The sequence below is a fragment of the Silene latifolia genome, chromosome 2 (assembly GCF_048544455.1).
Source record: "Silene latifolia isolate original U9 population chromosome 2, ASM4854445v1, whole genome shotgun sequence".
In the NCBI taxonomy this organism is placed as follows: domain Eukaryota; kingdom Viridiplantae; phylum Streptophyta; class Magnoliopsida; order Caryophyllales; family Caryophyllaceae; genus Silene; species Silene latifolia.
In genome coordinates, this window is record NC_133527.1 from 197181701 (window position 1) to 197200950 (window position 19250).

Genomic DNA, 19250 nt, shown 5'->3' on the forward strand with positions numbered 1-19250 from the left:
CAGTATGAGAAATTTTAATATCCAAACAGGAATTTTAATTATAGATAACCGATTTAAAACATTCCATGGCTCTGATTCTATAGCTGACTGTAGATTGAAACGCGAAGCATACTGATACCAACTACGAAGGACCAAGGTACATATTTTCTTGTTTTCTTAACTGTTGTTTGTGATCCTTGTCAATTTTTTCAATTTTTCATACCCTTTATCGGGTTGGCGTCAAATAGAAAGACTTGTGATCGGTAATGCCAAAGCCGAGTTTTCTTGGTCTTTATAAGCTTTCGGAAGGTTCTCTGATCAGAATGTTACATCTATTGAGGATGTTGCTGTTTTTAGCCACGCTTCTTCTTTATCACTCAAGGCTGTATTTCCTGTTGCCGGAATTGCTTACTTCATATCTGAAACTTGCTGTGTAAGCGGCCAAAGCATAACAATACAGAAACGTGATGTATGCGTGTAAGCTGACCTTGCTCCGCTATCACCAAGAAAGGTAATCCTTGAACGCCAATAAATAATCAGCCATCAACACCTACGACGGAAAATAAATCCTATCCAAGCTACAGGGTTTTCAGCAATAAGGCTTGCGAAGATTTATTTGAAGTTTTGAACGTTTTGGCCAATATTTTTTTACTGAAGATTGTGGAAACAGAAACTTGCAAAATGTTCAGTTGGGTAAAAGCTGTAGTTTGGAACATTCTTGGTAAATCCTAATTTTGTCTGTTATAGTATTCCCTTCATCCCAATTATTTGTTTACCTTTGATTAAAATACATTTCACTAAGAATGAAAAAGGTAAACAAATGATTGAAACGGGGGAGTATTGGAGTAACTCGTGCAGGGAGGCCTTCCTAACTCCCGTTTACGTCTAATTTTGAAAAGGAGGTAACTCCATCAATGCCTAACGAAGCAGGGCGAGAAGAGAGTCGTCGTAGTAAGAGGTTGAACTGATCCTCGCTCCCAACCAAGGTAATTCTAACACACTTCTTATGTTCGCTTGATCCGAACATTGCACCGTTCCTTGCCTGGATCTTCAGTTCACTCATCAACTGTGAAGCATCATCACCGTTCTTACTCTCCAACCATGCAAACGCTGCACCAAAATATCGGTACAAACGTATTAGCCAATAATTACTTAATAAAGTCCAACAATAATGTTTTATTGTGCTGGCAGCAACTCGAAACGACATGGTGGGACATGACGAAGATTATTTCAACTTCAAGACTATCTTTTCAGATTTGCATCTTATAAGCCCACCACAAGATATTAAAAACTCGTGTTTGAGATTTGACATATGACTTTTTTGTTTATCTTGCAGTACAGGGTAGCACTCTTGGCATTAACCGTTTTATTTATCGTCTATGTCCCTCTAATTCTTCGGAATTGTCCCACTTTTCAAATTTGTGAGAGGGATTTGAACAAATGGGACAATTTTTAAAAATCGAAAGGAGTATTTCTGAGCATGGTGTTAAATTTGGTGCAGGACAGACATTGTGATTACTTTCAGATTCTGAATGCTAATACGACAACAGTCCGAGGAAATGTTTGCAGAATTGCAGCATTTATGGTGCGTGCAGTGACCGAGCAGTGTCGACTCGATTTGTACAGTCTTATGATTGAAATGAAACGAATACTAGTAAGTGTATACCTGGAGTAGGATTGTGGACCGTGCCTAGGAAGTTACAGTGCTGAGGACGATACTCAAGAAGGTTAAAGACATTGCCGCTTTTGATAACAGCTTTGATCTTGTTCCACCTCTCGTTCATGACGCGGTAACCAAATTCAAAGAGCCGTTCAGTTGTTGGTGCCGGTGGAATAGGAGGCTTCTCATAAGAATCAGCGATAAACTCGAGGATTTTTATTGCCCTCAACTGGCCTTCCTGGCAGCACCCGATGGTCCTCAAAAACACTTGAGTCGTCATCATCGATGCTATCTCTGGGTCCTTCACAATTGCCCACCTACATTATTAACATCATTGTCTAAGCGCGGATCCAGGAATAATACGCGAGATGTAAATCGTTGGATTAGAACTAACCCAACTCGGGAACCAGCATGGCCGGTGAATTTGGACATAGTGAAGAGCATATTATCATAGTCAGCAGGAGCAGTAGTAGGAGTGTACTGAGGCCAGTAATAAGCAAGGTCATGTATCAACATTTCCCCTGGACGGTTCACCACCGGCTTTCTGATCAAACCATCTGGATTATTCGGAGACGTCACCACTTCTATGTATGGACCTTCCTCGTCAAATGTGAGGGCATCTCCTCTCCATTCATACATTGCTGATTTCTCTGAATCGACCGATGCTCCAAATAGCTTCAAATAAGAAAACAGATTCATACTCCGTATTATATACAAGTACGTTCTTTAAGATTGTATATTCTTTGGAGTAACTTAAAAATAATTCCCTTTTAAAATCAAGTTTTGTAAAATAATTCCCTTATATAATTTTTTCCTAAAATTACTCCCTTAAGAGGAACTTTTATCACAAATTGCTTCAAAACTCTAATTTAGGTGACATAAGACGGTGTCATGATAACGTTTTGAATCAATTTTTGATAAAAATGCATCTTAAGGGAGTAATTTTAGAAAACTGTATTTTAAAAGGGAAATATTTTTAATTTACTCTATTCCTTAAGATACTCTGTAGCTCATAAAATACTTGAAATTTTAACATTTTATCTCAATTCAAAAGGGGAAAGCGGTAAGTACCCCGTAAAATGGAGCAGCACAAACAACCGGTATGCGCTTATTCGTAGTGCCTGAGTTAACCTTGGAAGAAAGGGCACGGAGTAAATAATTGAACAATTGGGATGATCCTGTCCCTCCAATTATGTATCGGCCTTCAGTCACCGCATTCCCAACCACCCGATGAATCCTTCGGACCGCGTCTGTGAAACCCGGCACATGGTATATGAACTCATCCTTGTTAGGATTCACAAAGTAGCTCAAGAAATCAGATGCCTTAATGGTCACCGAACATTCTTCGTCTACAGTTTTCCAATATGGATAGTACATTACCGGGTCACCACTGTATTATAGACGTTTTAATCAACCGTAAACAAATGATTGAGACAGCATAAGTAATTAATAACGATTTTATCCTCATAGGAATCATCGGTCTCACAATAACGTTATCATGACACCGTCTTATACAATAAGATGCCCTTTATTTTTCCCAATAATTACCCATAAGCTTATGTAAAGATTGATTAATATCGTCTTAAACTTAAAACATGGTTATTACTTATTACACCTACGGAGTAATTTTTAATGTATTTTCTAAACATTATCCTACCAAATAAAACAAGGTAATTAAACTGTTACCAAGCTAATAACTATGTTTGTTTCTGTAAAGGGAGTCACAAGGACGATTTTAATGCAGACGAGATTTATACCCAAGTCATGAGCACCACCTTTCATAATTTTACCAACTAAGCTAGTTGACTTATAAGGTAAACTGTTACCAATTTAATTCAAGAAGCAAAGTGGCTTGAATAGCAATGCTTTTTTTGTGTATAAGGAGACATAAGGGCAATTTTGATGCAGACGGGATTTATATATACTCAAGTCTCTTAATGTCTTTATGTACCAACTAAGCTAGTTAACATCTGCTTGAATAACGATGCGATAATCTATGAAATGTAAACTAAACAAACAATAATAATAGTGTTAGATAAAAGAATAGATGAACTCACAGATCAACGTCAAGGGGAACATCGTCGGATGAGTTAGGATCAATGTTTTCTTCAATATTATTAGCTTGGCTGCCATTAATATGACTTGAATTGCTCATGTCTTTGCTTTGCTCCATGTATCTATGTCTCTGTAATTAGCTCTGTAATTAGTTAATTACCAAATAAAATAGGCTTAGTTGGATCGGACGTAAATGGCATTAGTAATAACGTGTATGCAACCTCTCTATCTCCATTTATATAGAAAAAAAAAAGTGTCCTACTACTTTTTGTTTGGGATGTTATCATACCCTTTAACCAATTATAATAATATAAATATAAATCGCTTTTTGGTATAACCTGAGAAAAAATAATTTTTAAATAAAATACACTAGTTTTTTTCAATTAGTTTAACTTGAACAGGTTAGGTGGTGTCGAAAGTGGAAAAGGAGGTGGTGTAGTGCGCGGTTGTTTTAGTAGCGAGTGAGGTGGTTGTTGGTGGTATGTTTAGTGGATGGAGTCGGTCGAGGGCTCGAGGCTATAATTAGAGCCAAAAGTAAATTGGTCCTTCAAAAAGTAAAAATACATTTTATATTAGTAAAGTATAAACCTGGCCACAGGTCGGACTCCTCTGACCGAACCATGGAAACGATGGAATGTTAAGAGTGCAGGTAGCACGGGTCAAGTTGGGTTGACTCAGGCATCAACCCAACCTTATCCGTAATTTTTTATTATGTTTTTTTTTTACATTACCGTGTGAGTCGGGCTCTCAAACCTGAGCCCTAACACGGCCCAGTTCAGAAGTATGGAAGTATGGCTAGACATCACGGCTTGGTCGGACCTAATCGGCTGAATATGACAACTATGTAATGCATGTGAATATTCTATTGTTATAAACATGTCAATTATATGATGTGAATATGAGAGTAAAATTAAAATAAACACCAAAATATATTAAATGTGATCTCAAATTATAGAGGAATGAAAATCACGAATAATGGTATAATTTTTATATTTTTCTAATTTATGAAATTTAAGTTTTAAAGGTTTTAAAAAACTAAATTAAAGTAGGAGTATGATGTTTTATAGGTTGTATGTTATAAGGATTGGTATAAGAAGACTTCATAAATAGACCTAAACTATTCACTGATGTCACGCTTGTACTTGTTATTACAGATTAAAGATTTAGGAAGTACATGGTACAATTAAACAACGACAAGCACTTGAAGGTAAAGAACTCCTGGTGTATGAAATCTGAGAAAACATGTGTTAAGCAAACTATACGCCACATGCTCTTCGTTTGCATGTACATTACACTAATCGTATTGGCCGCCTTACCTTCTCTTTTAAGACCATCCCTAATTAAATGGGGTGGTCGGGTCCTAATTCTTATTTTTCTAGATTAATTTCCTTAAATTATAATTTATTACCCCTTATTTTACATAATTGTGTCAGTTTTCATTTCCTTCTATTTATAATAATATTTCATTATCTGTATTTGTTAAACTTTTATACTTATTTTAATCACTTAAACTTATAACAATACGTCATCTCACCTTACAATAATACTTATTTTAAAAATTTTAATCACTTCACTCACTATAATACCCACAATACTTTCCCTCTCTCAAATTACCTCACTCCACCAAAATACTTTACATTATTTAACTCACTTTCTTAATTCATGTGTCATTTTAACAATGAGATAATTATTGGGAATAGGTGGGAGGATATATTTGCAAATAATAGTTAGGAAATCCAATAACAACATTTAAGCCATTTAACTTGTGTATATGACACGTTTGTCTAAAAAAAAACTTGTGTATATGACTTGTGAGCCTTAACTTTTTTTAATGTTATGTCTTTTATTTGTGGGTTGATCAGGAGTATCTTCGAGATACTGAAAACAATAATGGGTAGACTCCTCTTAAGTTTGGCCTTTTTATTCGCAAGAGTCGGGAATCGAACCCATGAAAACTTGTTTAAGAGATGAGAGTGATTATCACTCACACCAGTCAACTTTGATTCGGTCTTAAATATTTAAGACTCGGATTAAGACTCGTAAATTAAATACTCCCTTCATTCAACTTTTTTTTTTCATTTTTTCAATATTTATGAGGAGTATTTTATTTAAGTGGGAAGAAAAAAGTTGAATAAAAGGAGAAAATTGAGCTTACAAATTGTTGTGGATATTTCTTACTCCTTGTGAGTTTTAAACAGATAAAATAGGAGAACTTTAATTGAATCTTATAAATAAAGTAATAACGCATGTGGAGTATATTTTTACATTAACAACAACTAGTGTTGCTTAAGATGGTTTTAACTTATAAACACCTTCAACCAGGGCCGTCTGGGACATTTTCGAGGCCCTGTACAAAATTTTAAACGTGGCCCCTATGTCCTAATAAATTTATATATTATATCTAAAATAAGACGATATCACAAGTCACACCGTGAGGCGGTTCATTACTTTTTACAAAAATCACTGATTTATTGTTATCAATAAAACGGTCATACAATGTAACACCGTCTAACACAATAATTACTTAACTTTGTTTTATTATTAATAATCGACGTGAAAAATATGCTATTGGCCAATTAATTAATTAATTAACTTAAAACCTTGTAGGCTTGTATAACAAATTACGATATTATCTTTTTAGAAAAAAAAATAGCAGGAGCTTTGCCCCCTCTTGAGTACCAAAGAAAAAAAAATGCACTTACCCTCACATTAAACAAAACTAGGAAAAAAAAAATAAAGCACTATATTTGTCAATACCAAGAGTCGAACACACAACCTAAGGGATAAGTAAACACGCTGGCTACCAACTGAGACACTTATATTTCATGTTACTTAAACGCACTGTTCTATATATAACTCTACTGAACTGCTTTTTCCAGAAATTGAGCCCCCAAAATTCGGGGGCCCTGTTCAATTGAACGGGTTCAACACCCTTATAACCGGCCCTGCCTTCAACTTTCTTTTATTTTCGCATTTTGTCTTTATTTTAACCGGGGTAGGAACCGTCTTGAATTAGAATTGATGAAATAAAAATAGTCCTAGAATGAGGAGGTCAATAATATCCTAACTTGACCATATCTTATGTAATCCACTATTTCGTCGCATTTCACTTCACTTATCATCAATTTAATCGACAAACAAATAAAATCCGATTTTTCCCTCTCTTGTGAATTAATTTCATAACCAAGAATTTTTTTATTGATACATCTACTTGTAGTGGATGTAAAATAAAGGAGTACTAGTTTTAAACCCGTGCAAAATTGCACGGGTATGTATTTGGGTCGGAATGAATGTTTTTTGATGAATATTTTTTTTTTTTTGCATTCCCATTTGTAATTATGTACTTTTATTATTAATTATTATGTAATTCATTCCGATTATATGTAATTAATTTATTCATTCCGATTTTATATAATTATTTCATAAAATTATCTCTAAGTTGAGGATATTGAAAGCATTTTTGTATTGACAGAACATTTTTAAGAAATAAATTCTTTTGCACACCAGTGGGACCCACCAAAAACTGAATTTCCAAAAAAAACAATGTTGTATATATGACGTGGCTCTCTCTCCATTCAGTAAATGATTCTGAATTAATAAAGATAGGATTTGGCACCTTCCAACTGTCCAAGTTATATATCTCTTTTGTTTGTTTATTAATAAAAAGCAATCTCAAATTAAAATGGCTAAAAAGAATAATGTTGATATTATTTTATAAGACGGCTTTTATAAAAAGTTTGTAAAATGGATTTATTATTAACAACGAATGTTTTAATTTCTTTAAATGGGTTATATATGAAATTAGTAAATGAGTCCGTTTTACACAATTTTATATAGGACGGTCTTACTTGATAATGGGTTAAGATTTTCACTATTTCTTATCCATTTGCTCTTGAAATATTAACCTTTCGATCGCTCAAAGATTGAATTTAAACCTCTTTTAAATGAAATAAAATGGGAAAAAATGGACAGAATCCTAATGACATGAGAATCGGTTAATTTCTTTCAATCTCAGCAAATAGTTGACCATTATATCGTATTGAAACAAACGTAGACGTGAGAACAAGATGCAAATTGCAAATAGAGAATGATAGGAAATGGAGATGATCTAAATCGAAGAATAAAGTATTTACTCAAATTCCTTAAAAAAAAGTTCTATTATGAGTGATTATTTTGGTTCAGATGAAATGCACGGTCATTACAATATATGAGGGATGGGGATTGAACCTGTGATATATTATCACAACCTCCATTTTAATCATTTGACTAACATCTTTTCATCATTTTGAGTGATATTTGTATTAGTTAGAAGGACCCATGCATTATTTTATCACAAATTCTTGTTTAAAAATGGTATTATTCGTCTTAAGTTTAAAACGATAAATATTCCAATGTGAGATGAATTACAAAAACATAATGTACTGAAAAAATTAAGTAAAAGATCTATTTTATGCATATATGTAAGGCAATATTTAACCTATATTAAATTTAAGAAAAATAGTACAATCTTAAACAAGACTAACATTTACTTATATTTTATACCAAGTGACCCTCTTATGTCATTATTTTATGGCAACTGACCCGTAAAGGCACAATGACACATAAGCACACAACAAAGACAAAATGAATAAACCAATATGTCTCGAACGGACTCGATTCTCTGCCTTACAATAAGCATGGACAACTGGATATTCCTTTTTTTTTTTTTTTTTTGGTGACGAGGGGTTTAATCCCCCGGGCCCAGGCATTCCGGCGTCACCATCTGGACCATGTAAACCACCCCAATTGGGGCCGCCGAGATAACCGCATGCAATTGCTCATCCGTGGGTTCGAACACGGGACCTCGCAATTCTTGCCTTTGCAAGCTTTGAGGTTACCCAAGTCTACCACTAGACTGCAAGCACTTGGATAGCTAATGTGGCATTGTCACTTTGTCAGTCCAATATTTTTTTGTTTTCTTATTTTTGCTGTTAATATACCCCTTTCGATCAGATCATTTGTTTATCTATATTATTTTAGAATGTCCTGATTAATTGTTTTTTCATTTTAGAAATGTTTTTTATTAGCAATTGAAACATTTACACGTACTGGTTGTCATCTGCTAATACTTGATATTTTCTTCTTTTTTTGAACTTTGTGTTAAAATTAAAGACAAAAAAATGACCGAGATGAAAGGAGTAACGTTGAAAATAATATGAAATTTATCGTAGAACATTTTAGAAGTATATGAGTGAAAATAGTTTGGCATGCAAAAAGAAAAAAACGTGTCCCCGTTCTCCTCCTATTTTTAAACAATTAGTCTCTCTTGTGACGGAGTATATCCGTCACAAGGTGTAGACGGGCCAAATCAGTACCATATTAAGTGATATGGATAATAGTGGCGCAGGGCTACTTAATATTTAATTGATTGAAATGTTGGGAAAGCAAACAAAAAAAATAATAAACAAAGGGGGAGCTCCCCATATTTCGTCTGCTGTCAGTGAAGTAATTATACAACACAAACCTCACCCTCTCTCATCACTCTCACATCACAAATTTTATTTTTTTAATACTCTCTCATCACTCTCTAGCCATCATCAACAATAATTGTTGTTTTCCCATTTAAATCGCCATTTTAGCATCGAAATCTCCGTCATCAGCTTGATCTCTACAAATTTTGAACATCCGATGGGTAAGAAACAAATGGCGAGGAGGACACCCCCGAAGAAAATTATGGAAGGTATGATATTATTGCATTTGTTGAATGTTGTTTGTTGTTGAATGCTGTGTCAGGTAACATTAGGTAAAAAATATGGTGTTTATTGTTAAATGTTGTTGGTGAACCATGCATGCATGAGTAGATTTAATAAATGGAATTGTTGAACATGTTGATCTTTATTTACTAAAGAATGGTGATATTAATGTAATTAAAATGGGTAAAAAAAGGTCAGTTTTGGTGTTGTTAGTGTTGTTTAGATTGCAATAATGTCAGATGAAGTTATGTTTTGTTAAGAAATTATTTTGATGCATAATATTGATTGTATTATGTATGCTTGAATTGAATAGTATTTGTGTGTTGAAAAAAAACTGTCAGATAAGAGTTACATTGTCAGGTTATGCTGTTTTATCAGGTTTGTTGAGATTAGGATTATTGAATTTGTTTTTGTGGCTTGGCAAATATGCTGAGTAAAGTCGTCAAAATGGCAGCTGCTCTTGGTGCAAAGAAGATGACCAAAGATGACACAAGCACGGTAGATGGTAAGCTGTTAGTGATTTGTCTGAGAAATGTGACCATTTTATCTGATAAATGTCCAGTGTTTATGTAACACCCCCGCACACCAGAACGCCTTACCAAGGACCATTCCAGAGTATGACAGTGTCACCATCTCGGTTTCCCGAGGAAGTAGATCAAATTAGACAACACAAGAACAATATTATATCATTAGATGATCTATTACAATACCATTCTATTCAAAGTCCCTAAAATAAAGTTCAAATACAACACTTGTGATTCTACGTCTCTAGACCAAAAGAGCGTGATGACTCGATCCCTCCAATCCCAGCAGCAGTAATCAACAATACCGCTAAAACAACCGCTCACCATCCCGAATGGATCACCGCAGTTTTACAAAACAACAACACGGGGTCGATCTTGACTAACCAAATATAAGATAAAACAATAAAGCACATAGCTGATCATCCACTATCCCACACTCATCACCTCGTACCAATACCGACTACACACGAAGTGTGTAGCCCCGCCATTACCCATCGCAACAGGTAATCCTCGCCGCCGATGGGTGACCGCAGCCCATCCCCACCTAGTCCGGCCCCTCAACGGGCGACTAACAGTCCCTGTCCCTTAATGTGCACATCCCCTCCCGTGGCGGGTTCCACGGAGGGCGAACTAGGGTGTGGAGCCACTCCCGCAAGTGACTCCACCATAATCTCATTCACAACATCGCAGCTGTCACATGACACGTCCTCATTACCACAACCACTATACTCCGATGATCGTGAGATAGCCATGAATCATAATACAATCATAAATTCAATTCAATTAATAAAAGAGATGGGCGAGTAGGAGACCCTACCTCATCGCAAAGCATGAAAGACTTCCAACTACAGCCGCACGCGACTCCAACAAGCACCCTAACAATAATAACCATGTCCTATTACACGACTATACTCAAAGAATCAATTAAAAGGACACAAGGCAGCAACTTACCTAACCTTGCACATCGGTGACGACATAAACAACCACCACCCACGTCCTCCTTGCTCCGCGAATCCCGACATTCCCATGGTAGGGGTTTAGGCTAACTTCTTTAAGGTATGAACTATGGAGTGATAGAGGAGGGAGATGGTCTAGGGTTAGAGAAAGAGAAACTGTCGAGGAAATGAGAAAAATAGAAATGAATCTCCGCGAACACGCATTTATAACAACGCGTCGACAGCAGCCATACTCGGTCGAGTATAGGAATACTCGGCCGAGTAGACTCCACTCGGTCGAGTATTGGTGATACTCGGCCGAGTGGCCTCCGCTAGGTCGAGTGACTGACTTATACGCCCCCTAATACCAGTCTGATCCCTCACCCAATCATCCCTAAAGTCTGTTTGGTCAACAAGATCGGTCAACAGCGTTCCTACAATTCCCGAGTATTACAGTCTTCCCCCCTTAAAAGAACTTCGTCCCCGAAGTTCAGCCCGTACGACACTCCCCGAAAAAAAAATTATGTACCAAGGCCTTAACCATCATCACAAAGGTGCACAAATTCACACTATCCATACATTACTACCAACCATCTTACTCAACAACAATCGCTTATCACAGCTACCTTTCCAAACAATAATTCATTCTCAACACAGTATTCACCCCTATACTTACATAAGTATGCAGCTGCGACACTTTACACAATGTAAGAAACCATACACAAATGTAAACTACCACGTTTCGTACGCTTATATTAAATATACAAATGCAAAGCGATACACCATTGTAAAGCAACACTCAAATTGGAAACACTACATAAATACACAATCACCACATTCCGAACACGCGATACATACGTACACAATCACCACATTCCGAACACGCATACCAATTATTATCAATTGACTCGAATCTTTATATTACTTGACACCCGTGCACCATATAATTTCCATATTAATTGAATACGACATAAATGCGGTTTAAAGAGAACATAACTGTAATCTAGTAATACATGTGATTCCAAATATTTCATAAAATTAAATACTTATACATGAGTAGGATACATCTTTCATAGATATAATACTTGTCATAAGAAAAAAAAAAAAAAAATTTGAATGGAGACATCCGTGTATAGTATAATCTTCCTATTACCCGGATACAACATAGCTATCGCTTCAAGGGAAACATGAACATGAATTCCAAATCATAGGTATAACTAAACACATATTTTACATATTTTACATAATTAAGTACTTGCTTCCGCGACATTACTCTTCCCCTCTTAAGGGAACTTCGTCCCCGAAGTTCACCACTAATCATATTCCCAGCCCACGCTAAAACATACCACATGACGGTGACATTACTCATAAGCTCATGTAGCTCAACTTGTTTTACGACAATACACTCTTGTGACTTATGAAACTAAATACTTCCGCAACCAACATATATACTCTTATAGCGACAGTTAACATATAGAATAATTGAAAAGGAACAGGTCTATACGTAACCTCATTGAAACAATTATCGTGGTAACCAAACATATACATACGTATAAGACTCCTTACAATGAGCACGTGGTATGAATAAATTATTACCTTCATATAATTTAAATGTCTAAGGTACTCCCCCCCTAAATCACCAACCTGTTTTATATAACAAAACATTCATAAATTTATAGTCGATACCAAAAATCAAAAATCCATGATGCCATAATGATTATCTGTGGGACGTCAACTAGTATCACATAGTAAAACAAGTATCTAACAAGCTTTATTATACGATTAGCACGTAATTATAGAATTCTCATAACACTTTTCCAATAACCTCTGAATCAGCAGAAATCGGCCGAGTGTGAAGACGTACTCGGTCGAGTAAGCTCTACTCGGTCGAGTATAGGAATACTCGGCCGAGTAAGCTCTACTCGGTCGAGTAGTAATCTATACTCGGTCGAGTGATGTCTGCAGAGAGCGTTCTGCCATTATTACTTAGCTATCACTAACAACCTGCAACAATTCTTCACAATAGCTTACTACATAACAAATTTCTACCTGAAGTGACATGAAACACGTCTCCATACGTTAACCAAGTAACGGCCTTAAGGCCAAATACAATCATCCAACATAGATACCCAATACCGATGACCATATCCAAAGGAGAAATAATAATCCAACCAACAAAGTAAATCCATCACAACCAAGTAAATCCGACATAAACGAAATCAAAGCAAATAATCTAACAACATAAAATTAATGGCGAGGACCCTCCTCCATGCCATCATCTCCGCCAGCGCCAGAGGTACCTGCACCTGAACTCCCTGCTCCTGGAAAACCTGCTGCCGCTAAGTAGTCCCCTCCCGGTGATCGCCGGAGTTGGCTCCCCACGGTCGCGAGGTAACCAAACTCGGTCTCCTCTGGTGGTCTCCGAAACTCGGGTCCACCCCATAATCGTGGAATACTCCCGTATCCACTCCCGGTCCCTCTCCACCATACGGTGTTAACCAAATCCGTCCCGATGCCCCGATTAAGGGTCATCTCGTGTAGGTTGCGGAGCACCAAAGTAGAAGAGATCCGCTCGGCCCGGCTCATGAGGTCGCATCCTAGGGTCATGCACCGTAGGGTACGGCGAGAACTGGTAGGGATGGTAAGGGTAGGAGTCGGGGGCAGAGTAAGAGGGCTCAGACACAACCGGGTCTACCCTAGGCTGCCTAACTCCACGACGCTCCCTAGGTGGGGGAGGTGCCTGCTGGTGTCCCTCATGTACGGTGACGGGCTCAGGTAAGTCCAGAAGAATCCGCGGGTCAATCAGGTAAGACTGGGGCTCAGGTCTAGGAATGCCACAAGGCTCCCACTCGGCCAAATGATCAACAACAGGGAGGTGAGCTGGGTCCGGCAGAACCATCCACATAGTACCTCTCACCCTCCAAGCATATGACCCATCATCCATCTTCCTCAGCCATCGGTTCTGACGCCAGTATTGGGCGTCCATGGTGGGCACAACCTCAATATACTCATTCCCCTCAGGAGGTGGGGCCTCAAAGTCGGTCAGTCGCTGAGCTAGGCGGGTCACTATGGCCCCGCAAGCAACAAATCGGGTCTCAGACTGTGCCATGCGCTCCAGACTAGAGCACACTATGCCAGGAGCACTGTAGTAAAACGGTTTCCGGCGGTGGAGGTTAAGGTAGGACACAAGGAGCATGACTTCGTGAGAGTTGAGTTTACTCACGTCATCTCTCGAATAAAGCAGACAGGTCAACATCCTTAGAAACATACGAAGGGAAACGTGCTGGATATCATTAATCAACATGGCACTGACGGTAGGGGCGGGTCTGCCAGTCAAATAAGGAAGGTACTGCGGTGCGCCACTGTTCTTGGCTACGTCACTAAGGTAGTCATCATCCTCGGCCTCTAAACCCAAATGGTCAGCCAACTCATCCAGGGTAAGCTCATGATCCTCGTTCATGAGACGAAAAGAGACGGTCTTGCCCTTCCGATCATAAACAAAAGAGCTCAAAAATTCTAAGGTCAAGTGGGGGTATGATTTCTTTCTCAAGTGATACAGCCCCTCCATGCCCAAAATCTTGAAAATGTGTACTATGTCCTCCTTAATCCCCAAAGTCTCAAGGATACTAGGGTTGACACATCGGGTGGGGCGAAAAGGACGGCGCATAAGAGCCACAAAAGCCTTACGATGATCAAAGTTAGCAAAAATTACCGATGGATGTGCCTCCACCGGCGGATAACCGGTCCATCGCTACCTTGCCCAACCTCGAGTTGGACATTCGCGCGGGGTCTCTTGTTGGGTAAACCTCTAGTTTTCACCATACTGCAAGAAAATTATCTTTAACAAAGGATCGACATTGGAAACTCTTAGCTCAAAAGACGGACTGTTTCACTTGTATACCGATTAAAGAACAATATATTTTTTTTTTTTTTTGAAAACAACTATCAGAAAATCACCAACTAATTACCATTCACATAATTCCAAGTTTTCAAACCGCTTCAAATCAGAAAATACTCATCCACAACAAGAAGAATTTCGCTTTTGCTATCCCTAAAATTTCAGAAATTGAACCTTACCTCACGAAATTAATCAACCAAAACATACACAAATTCTATATGGGGTCAAATTCGAAAATTAATAAGTTTAAGACTGAATTTCAATTGTTTTTAACAAGGAATCGAAGTATAACATGCTAATACACAATGTCTTTGAAAACAATAAAGGAATTTGAGTTTAAATCTTACCTTAAACTGATTTAGAGCAATTAGGAACAAGTGTGACACCAAGATTTCACCCAAGAGCTTGAGAAAGGATGAGTATGGAGTTTTAGAGAGAAGGAAAGGTGAAGATGGGAGGCGGAAATAAGAAAGAAAGACACGAAATTAGGGTTTTTGTATAACAGACAGTCGCCTCTACACAAAGAACACTCGGTCGAGTGTTGGGAGTACTCGGCCGAGTGTTAACTACTCGGTCGAGTATGTAGGATACTCGGCCGAGTGAGCACTACTCGGTCGAGTATCTTTCTTACTCGGTCGAGTTTTAAAGACCAGAATCGATTATTATTCTGACAAAATGGGTACTCGGTTATGTAACTTGATACTCGGCCGAGTTTGGTCTACTCGGTCGAGTATTCGCATCTAACCGATTTAATTTTCGAAATAGAGAAGGAGTCGTAACTTTTCACTGTTCCTGCAAAATCAAATAATATTGTTCGGAGTTCCGGGATTCCGGCTCGTCACAGTTAAAACTGATTCCTATCATATAAACACATAACAACACGTATATCCGTACATTCATCTCCAAACAATAATCACTTCTACCTTCATCCCTCACTATGCCAAGAAACTATTTTACTGTACCCATATGGCACATGTCACAATCTAATTACGGTACCTACCAGATTTAGCTCTATATCGCAACATTTCTACTTCTGCTAATCACCAAAGTACATATTATTCACATTTGTAACACAACGATTTCACACCTGACACATTCATCATAAAACAATTGATTAATTTGTCACTGATCACATCTTGCAACTATTCCATATTCACTTGCCTTTTTCCACACATCTATCTAACTCATACCACTCTAGTAATAGATACGCACACAATAGATGCACACAACACACAACACTTAGCAATCCACGACTCACACTAGCTACCCTTTCCCGTGTCTGGCTTAAGTCCGATGGGGCCATGATTTTGAAATGAGGGCGCCTACTCACCCAAAATCTAGCATCGGCTGGGGCTCCCAACGTACATACACCAGGTTCATTTTAATTGACACCCTATGTTCATTAATTTCGTTAGTTTAGGTTCCAAAATCGTCGGCTCTGATACCACTTGTAACACCCCCGCACACCAGAACGCCTTACCAAGGACCATTCCAGAGTATGACAGTGTCACCATCTCGGTTTCCCGAGGAAGTAGATCAAATTAGACAACACAAGAACAATATTATATCATTAGATGATCTATTACAATACCATTCTATTCAAAGTCCCTAAAATAAAGTTCAAATACAACACTTGTGATTCTACGTCTCTAGACCAGTAGCGTGATGACTCGATCCCTCCAATCCCAGCAGCAGTAATCAACAATACCTGCTAAAACAACTGCTCACCATCCCCGAATGGATCACCGCAGGTTTTACAAAACAACAACACGGGGTCAGTACTGACTAACCAAATATAAGATAAAACAATAAAGCACATAGCTGATCATCCACTATCCCACACTCATCACCTCGTACCAATACCGACTACACACGAAGTGTGTAGCCCTGCCAGATTACCCATCGCAACAGGTAATCCTCGCCGCCCGATGGGTGACCGCAGCCCATCCCCACCTAGTCCAGCCCCTCAACGGGCGACTAACAGTCCCTGTCCCTTAATGTGCACATCCCCTCCCGTGGCGGGTTCCACGGAGGGCGAACTAGGGTGTGGAGCCACTCCCGCAAGTGACTCCACCACAATCTCATTCACAACATCGCAGCTGTCACATGACACGTCCTCATTACCACAACCACTATACTCCGATGATCAGCAGATAGCCATGAATCACAATACAATCATAAATTCAATTCAATTAACAGTAGACTGAGTAGGGAGACCCTACCTCATCGCAAAGCATGAAAGACTTCCAACTACAGCCGCACGCGACTCCAACAAGCACCCTAACAATAATAACCATGTCCTATTACACGACTATACTCAAAGAATCAATTAAAAGGACACAAGGCAGCAACTTACCTAACCTTGCACATCGGTGACGACATAAACAACCACCACCCACGTCCTCCTTGCTCCGCGAATCCCGACATTCCCATGGTAGGGGTTTAGGCTAACTTCTTTAAGGTATGAACTATGGAGTGATAGAGGAGGGAGATGGTCTAGGGTTAGAGAAAGAGAAACTGTCGAGGAAATGAGAAAAATAGAAATGAATCTCCGCGAACACGCATTTATAACAACGCGTCGACAACAGCCATACTCGGTCGAGTATAGGAATACTCGGCCGAGTAGACTCCACTCGGTCGAGTATTGGTGATACTCGGCCGAGTGGCCTCCGCTAGGTCGAGTGACTGACTTATACGCCCCCTAATACCAGTCTGATCCCTCACCCAATCATCCCTAAAGTCTGTTTGGTCAACAAGATCGGTCAACAGCGTTCCTACAATTCCCGAGTATTACAGTTTAATCTGAAATATGTGACGTAGTCAGTGTTATAGGCCTGTGTTTGGGTTTTTTTTACCAAACTTTGACAGGGTTACAAATATGCAAAAACATGGTCACAAATTAGTCACTTTTGACATGTTACTACTTTGAGAAGTAGATGTTCCATATCTATTGTGCTGAATTAAACTAAATACTATAACATGTCCTTGTTGTCTGTAAACAGTTTAAAATGTGACCAATTTAGTGTAGAGTAAATATCTCAGCATGGTTACATAACAGTGTTCAGATATTGTGACATGAGCTTAACATCATAACATGTTTACTTACACATAGTGACATATGTGATGTTGTTTAAAATGTGACCACCATATGATGGACATGTTTATATCTTAACATGGTTACATAATTGAGTGAATACTATAACATATCCTTGTGGTTTGTATACAGTCTAAAATGTGACTACTGTAGTGTAGACTAAATATCTGAACATGGTTACATAACAGAGTAGAGATATTGTGATATGAGCTTAACATCATAACATGTATACTTACACATAGTGACATATGTGTTGTTTAAATTGTGACCATCATAGTTTGAAAATGTACGTATATGTTGAGTTTTATGAATATCTTAATATGGTTACATAATAGAGTGAATATGTGACATGAACTTAACAGCATAACATATATAATAATACATAGTGACATATTATAAAATGTTTATTATGTGACCACTTTTTGGTAGAAAATGTAGTTTTGTCTGAGTGTCCATAATTCTTAACATGTTGACATATCTTGCTTAACAGTGTGACATATATGTTGTGGGAAAAGTGGCCACCATAGCTCAGCTTAATCTGGTGACATCTATGAAAACAAGGGTGACATATTTACTAGTAGTGGAAATGTCATCATCTTAATAATGGTGACATATTCTTTAGTGTTAACATGTGACCATCTTGCGTTATAAAATTCATTCTAAAATGGTTACAATGTTATTCTTAGAATGGTAACAGATTTGTGATATGCCTGTTTAGGTTTATCAGGTGACCATTTTACGTCTGATATGTCTGTAACATACATATATTTTTTTAGTTGTGAAAATGTGATGATCTTATTAAGTTGATGTACCTATTTTAGCATGTGATACATATTACAATTGACTTGCATGTAATATATATTTGTCGATGTGTAGGCGCGTGTACTGAAATAGTACACGTCAAAGAGGAACCAACAGTAGGTCTCACGCTTACATCGTCAAATGGCAACAGAAATGCATCGTCACACGAGCTAACATACACCAGTGCTATAGACCGTCCACCAGGAGGCCACGTTTATAATAGTGCTAAGGATGTTGCCCCTCCCCCAAACCGTCGCCCAAAGCCTGGTATTAAGAAATGAAGAAGGCGCACATCCCGTTAATGTAACTTTTTTGTCATTCACGGTGTTAGGGATTATGAAACAATCCTTATTTTGTAACCAGCTTATGACGTACCAATGTTATGACATATGTAGACAAATGTGGTGACAGTGTTAGCAGTAATTTAGTAACACTTTGAAGATGTGCATAAATGTTATCATGTTATCAAGGAGATGTTATCATGTTATATTTAGGTAAAAACGATACATATCTTTGGATAGGGGATAACATTTTCATGTTAAGTTTAGTATATTATGTAATATTAGTTAAGA

At 37.9% G+C, this 19250-nt stretch overlaps 2 protein-coding genes across 2 annotated transcripts; one reads left to right on the forward strand and one right to left on the reverse strand.

Moving 5' to 3' along the window:
- Positions 1 to 571: 571 nt before the first annotated feature.
- LOC141644299 (tryptophan aminotransferase-related protein 1-like) lies at positions 572 to 3890 on the reverse strand. Its single transcript, XM_074453794.1, has 5 exons — positions 3697 to 3890; positions 2711 to 3029; positions 2034 to 2314; positions 1646 to 1956; positions 572 to 1089 (listed from the first exon to the last, which is right to left on the reverse strand). Exons 1-5 carry the CDS (start codon positions 3810 to 3812, stop codon positions 848 to 850), a joined length of 1269 nt encoding a protein of 422 aa, XP_074309895.1. The 5' UTR covers positions 3813 to 3890; the 3' UTR covers positions 572 to 847.
- A 5140-nt stretch (positions 3891 to 9030) lies between these two features.
- On the forward strand, positions 9031 to 19249 carry LOC141632588 (uncharacterized). The gene is made up of 3 exons (XM_074445126.1): positions 9031 to 9413; positions 9881 to 9931; positions 18754 to 19249. Exons 1-3 carry the CDS (start codon positions 9362 to 9364, stop codon positions 18957 to 18959), a joined length of 309 nt encoding a protein of 102 aa, XP_074301227.1. The 5' UTR covers positions 9031 to 9361; the 3' UTR covers positions 18960 to 19249.
- The last annotated feature ends 1 nt before the right edge of the window (position 19250 follows it).

Coding starts and splice junctions, on each gene's coding strand:
- LOC141644299 (XM_074453794.1), bottom strand. CDS start 3,812: ATGGAGCAAAGCAAAGACATGAGCAATTCAAGTCATATTAATGGCAGC. Junction 2,315..2,710: donor GTGCTGCTCCATTTTACGGG/GTACTTACCGCT, acceptor TCTTATTTGAAG/CTATTTGGAGCATCGGTCGA. Junction 1,090..1,645: donor GGTCCACAATCCTACTCCAG/GTATACACTTAC, acceptor ATTTTGGTGCAG/CGTTTGCATGGTTGGAGAGT.
- LOC141632588 (XM_074445126.1), top strand. CDS start 9,362: ATGGGTAAGAAACAAATGGCGAGGAGGACACCCCCGAAGAAAATTATG. Junction 9,414..9,880: donor CCCGAAGAAAATTATGGAAG/GTATGATATTAT, acceptor TCAAAATGGCAG/CTGCTCTTGGTGCAAAGAAG. Junction 9,932..18,753: donor TGACACAAGCACGGTAGATG/GTAAGCTGTTAG, acceptor GTCGATGTGTAG/GCGCGTGTACTGAAATAGTA.